At 37.6% G+C, this 5447-nt stretch overlaps 1 protein-coding gene across 1 annotated transcript; it reads right to left on the reverse strand.

Moving 5' to 3' along the window:
* Positions 1 to 539: 539 nt before the first annotated feature.
* LOC121250320 (exopolygalacturonase-like) lies at positions 540 to 3014 on the reverse strand. The gene is made up of 4 exons (XM_041149422.1): positions 2802 to 3014; positions 2253 to 2561; positions 1628 to 2146; positions 540 to 1508 (listed from the first exon to the last, which is right to left on the reverse strand). The coding sequence occupies exons 1-4, from the start codon at positions 2931 to 2933 to the stop codon at positions 1257 to 1259; spliced, it is 1212 nt and encodes a 403-aa protein (XP_041005356.1). The 5' UTR covers positions 2934 to 3014; the 3' UTR covers positions 540 to 1256.
* Between the last annotated feature and the right edge of the window lie 2433 nt (positions 3015 to 5447).

A 5447-nucleotide genomic window follows, 5' to 3' on the forward strand; every position in this document is an offset into this window, starting at 1 on the left:
TTTGTACCGTAACGGCTGGTATGGTCCAAATATTTTATTTATGTGGCGTAACTGGTATAGATAAGGGCATAATTTCGTACCGATCAGAATTTCGGCCGTTTCGGCCCATATCGACCTATATTTCAGCCTTTAATTTTTTCTTTTCTTTTTTTCTTTTCCTCAAACACCATGCTCATTTTTTGACTCGCCAATTTAAATTAGACTATTTATAATTTATATATATATATATAATTTATTCATACATAGACTATTATTTTGGAATATAGTTTATTTATATTTATATATATAATTTATATTCATATATAGACTATTCTGAAACGGTACCGATGCCGAAATATCTCGTTTCAATACCTCGACTGAAACGGTCCCTGGTACGATATTCAAAACATTGATTTTGATACTTCAAAGTCCTTTTTTGTAACCATGGTATTACTTCCTCCACCACTTTTTAATAAATAGTCATTTTTTGATACCTCAAAGCCCTTTTTTGTAATCATGGCCGTATTATTTTCTCCACTACTTCTAGATGATAGGTTCACAAGTGAAATATAATAAATAATTTTTAATTATTTAATATCATATCAAGGAATGATAAGTAACATCACTCCTTAGAATATTCACAATGATAGACTGCATGCAACAATCAGCAATTAATACTATTAAACAAAATTCTCAAATATCTAAATAAATATTTAGAATATTTCTTCTTCTTATTTTTATTATTATTGACAAAAGCCAACGGGATACAACCAATGGCAAAGTATTGTGGAATAGATTACACGAAGGGTAGTGAAAGAGTTACTACACATTTAATTTACTACTTATATTATATTTAAGATTTTTTATTTTTTTTATCACTTTCTTTTAAGTATTTTTTAATATTCTTAATCATTAAGAAAAAATTAAAAATTTTATTAATAGTTATTTTCTTAATTATTAAATAAAATTAAAAAATATAAAAATATAAAAAATAGTAAATAAATAATAGAAAGGTAGTAACCTTATCATATTATCATTGATGGAAACTCTTCTCAATCTTATTTCTGATAGTTGCCGACTGCATGCATTGCTTTAAAGGGATGCATGGACATGATCGTGAGGATCGGGGTATAAGGTGTTTTCACCACCACAGGACAAAAGTTTACTACGTAGATTTGACTGCTACGTTAATTTTATTTAAGCTCGATCGAGGAATATTAATATTACTCGTTTAGTTATGAGAAGCATTCTGTTTAAGCTGGTTCTGTTGCCCCCGCTCATGCTGGCGCCGCTGCTGCAGCTGCCCCCGTGCAACCCGGAGGGTTCTGAGTGCCAGAAATTGTGGGTTTGACATTCTCACATATTGTTTTAGCCTCTCCAGACCCTGTGAATTTAAGGTCGATGTCCTGAAGATTCACTTTCTCGCATGGTACGCTCTTGCTACAAGCTAGCTTGATAGCCTCTACATTGTTAGTACTGCCTCGAATGTTCTTGAAGCTAACGTCGCTGATCTTGATCGTAGAGGGAACCTAGAACCAGGAAGATCGACCCAAGAAAAAAAAAAAAAAAAAAAAAAAAACTTTAGTTTTTACTTGCACATTGAAGTCGATTGAAGCTGATAACATAAAATTCCACGCGATATTCTTACCTGAGCTTTGCACTGACCGTGTGGGCAGTATCCCTGATCTATGAGGATAGGATTATCCACATTAATCATGGTAATATCCTCAAAATGCATACCGCTTGCAGAACCAGCACTAGGGCTAGCAGGCCATGTCTTGATCCTCACGCCATTTTGGGCATTGGTAATGGTGCAACCGGTGACTGTGATTCCACTCACAGGTTCCTCGTCCTTGTATCTTCCAAGGCTTCCAACGCTGATACCATGGCCAGGTCCGCATGTTACTTTTGTGATAGTAATGTCTTGGCTTCCATCACCGAGGGAGATACAATCATCACCAGTTCCAATCTTAATATCGGTAATTGTAATCCCAGATGAACGTCCAATGTGGATTCCATCGGTGTTGGCGCTGTCTGCAGGTGCAGTGATGGTTAGTTTTTCCATCCGCATGCCTTTGCAGCCCAACAGGATTATGTGGAAATATTTGCTGTTTAGTGATGTTATGCCCGTGACTACTGCATTTGTGACGAAGCTGAATTTCAAATTCTGCATACGTTCATTTTTGAAACATTAAGAACCACATATTAATAAATAATAATAAGTGATTAGTGTCGAGTGGTGGAAAATCTATTGCATGCCGATCAATTCTTACAGCGGCAAGTACTCCGCATGAGTTGAGGTTATTGGCACAGATATTTGATTTCCAAGCAGTTTGTCCTTGCCCATCGAAAGTTCCAGCCCCAGACAGAGTGAACCCATCAACATGAAGGAATTGGATCCAGAAATCCTGGAATTTACTGGGGTCTGCTGGAGCCTGGATGGTGCCCTGATTCTGGAATTCAATAGGGCCCTTGCAAGGTCCTTCTAAACTCACTGGACCTAATTGGAATGTCCCTTTTGGAACCACAACTTGGTTTTTACCAGCTGCTGCGCATGCTTCTTTCCAAGCACTGGTCAAAGCCTGATGAATACAGAAACCGAAAACGGAAAAAAAGAGTAAATTAAGCCTTAATTCTTCTTTTTAGATCATAAGTGGTACTACTGATGAAGATCAATATTTATGATGAGTATAGCATTTAAACATTTATGCTGATCAACAAAATGAGCATGATCTTAAATGGAATTGCAGGTACTGCATGCATATTGCATCATATAAATATATATATATATATATATATATATATATTATATGTGTATATACCGCGGTCATATCTGCACCAGGCTTTGCTCCATGTGTCGTCACATCAAAAACTGCGGCTTGGGCATGATTAATGGCATTAAATGCCACCAGAAACACCAAGGACATCAACGCGAGCTTTAAATTCACAGCCATCTTGATCTTTTATCTATCTGTCTATCGCTTCTCAGCTTTCTTTGTCTGATCTAATGTGTTTGCAACAATGATCGATGAAAAGATCCTTTGGTTTACCCAGCTATTTATACTGCATGGGTGTTGAATCTAAACCGTACGTCCAAACTTGTTGAAACTGTCAATCGGCGTTTCCTAATCTTATGCAACACCTTTAATAAGTTTTGTGGTATTTAGTTTATTCAACTAATTCAATGACTTCTATTCTTAGCTTGGCTTCGTCCTTGAAGCTCTCACTCAACTGGCATTTGTCCCGTGATTTTCTCTTAGATCTACTAATTCTAATGCCCAATCGCTAGCTAGCTTGGGAGATTAATTTGTTAGTAGCTTGCATGGCAAACAATTAAATCAGTATCCTAATTTAGTAATTAAAGACCTTCTGGCATGTCCTGCATCCAGCAAGATTCTACACTTATTAGTATCCTAATTAGTGTAGAATCATCGATTGTCGATCATGGTCAGTTAGGCTGTGCGTATGAGATTTCAAGATTCTTATGCACGATTTATTTTAGAGATTATTCTTAAGAAAAGAAAAACAAATTAAGGACCTCATCATGCATGGCTAGCTTGTATCTGATGATCAGTATTGGTCCTCATCTTTAGTCGACGATCCATTTTATTTAGAGTTATTTTATTTTTCAAATCGGTACATGGAATACATCATTCACATTATTTTGAATCTTGAGGGACGTCCCTCCTATAAGATTTTAACCACACAGATTCAATAGGAAAAACACACTTCAATCTTATTGACTTCTGAAACAAATTTATACAAGTGCAGTAGCTTACTTTAGGTAATTACATACAAAAGGAAACTAGAGTTATGCGAGAATAAATGTACAATAAATGAAAATTATTTACATTGAATTGAAACGGCTATATTGCTATACAGGAGCTTGAAACTGATTCTGCTGACTTTGGTGATTTGATCTTGATTCACTTTTATTGGAGAGATTGTTGCAATCTTCCTTAATACGCCCCCGCAAGATGGGGCTTCCATCGGCAAGGCCAATCTTGGATCGAAGAAGTTCAGTGCGCTGCCTAGACAATGGTTTGGTCAGCAAGTCTGCAAGCTGATCCTGAGTGTGAACATGTTTGACAAGGAGAGTCCTTTTTTGAACCAAGTCACGGACAAAATGGAGGTCTATTTGAATGTGCTTCATGCGAGAATGATTGACTGGATTAAAGCTGAGATGAGTTGCACCAATGTTGTCACATAACAAGGAAGGGGGATCTTTGAGAGGAAAACCGAGTTCATTGAGAAGTCCAAGTAACCACATTGTTTCCGAGGCTGCATTTGCTAAGGATCGGTATTCAGCTTCCGTAGATGAGCGTGCAACAGCTCTTTGTTTCTTTGAACTCCAAGAGATGGGATTGGTGCCAAGAAAACTGATGTAAGCTGAAGTAGAAGATCGATCATCAACATTTCCAGCCCAATCGGCATCGGAATATGTGATGAGATGCCAATGTGTGTTCTTTTTGAGTTGAATACCATGGAAGATGGTTTGCTTCATATATCTAAGTAAACGTTTTGCTGCTGTCCAGTGTGTAATGGTGGGCTTGTGCATAAATTGAGACAACTTATTAACAGCAAAAGATATATCGGGACGAGTAAGTGAAAGGTATTGAAGACTTCCAATAACTCGTTTAAATTCAGTACTATCAAAAGAAGTTGTACCATCAATCAATTTTAAAGAAGTACTTGTAGATAAAGGAGTTGACACATCCTTAGCACCAACCATGTTGGTTTTGGACAGCAAGTCACGTATATACTTATGTTGGGACAAAAACAGACCTGCATGTATTGGGATAACTTCCACACCCAAAAAATAGTGAAGAGATCCCATATCTTTCAAAGAAAATCTAGCACCAAGCTGGTTAATGATAGATTTCACAAAGCTGGAATCATTGCCTGTAAGAACAAGGTCATCTACATATACCAGAAAATAGCATATAATGGAGCCACTGTGATAAATAAAAAGGGACGAATCAGCCTTGGAGTTATGGAAACCAAGCTGAAGAAGAGCATCCCTGAGAGTAGCATACCAAGCCCGAGGGGCCTGCTTAAGGCCATAAATTGCTTTACGCAATTTGCACACATGATTTGGTTTGGAAGGATCCTTGAACCTTGGAGGTTGACTCATATACACATCTTCAGTAATGTCGCCATGCAAAAATGCATTATTAACATCCATTTGCCTTAAAACCCAGCCTTGCATAACAGCAACAATAAGGACAGATCTAATAGTGGCTGGTTTTACAACGGGACTAAAAGTCTCTGTATAATCAATCCCGGGTCTTTGATTGTACCCTTTTGCAACAAGACGGGCTTTGAAACGATCTATGGAACCATCAGCCTTTCGCTTAACCCGAAAGACCCACTTACAGCCCACGGGATTTTATCCAACTGGTGGGGGAACTAAGTCCCAAGTGTCGTGTCGCATAAGAGCAGTGAGCTCTTCAGACATGGCAGCACGC

The sequence above is a fragment of the Juglans microcarpa x Juglans regia genome, chromosome 2D, assembly GCF_004785595.1.
Source record: "Juglans microcarpa x Juglans regia isolate MS1-56 chromosome 2D, Jm3101_v1.0, whole genome shotgun sequence".
NCBI classification, from domain to species: Eukaryota; Viridiplantae; Streptophyta; class Magnoliopsida; order Fagales; family Juglandaceae; genus Juglans; species Juglans microcarpa x Juglans regia.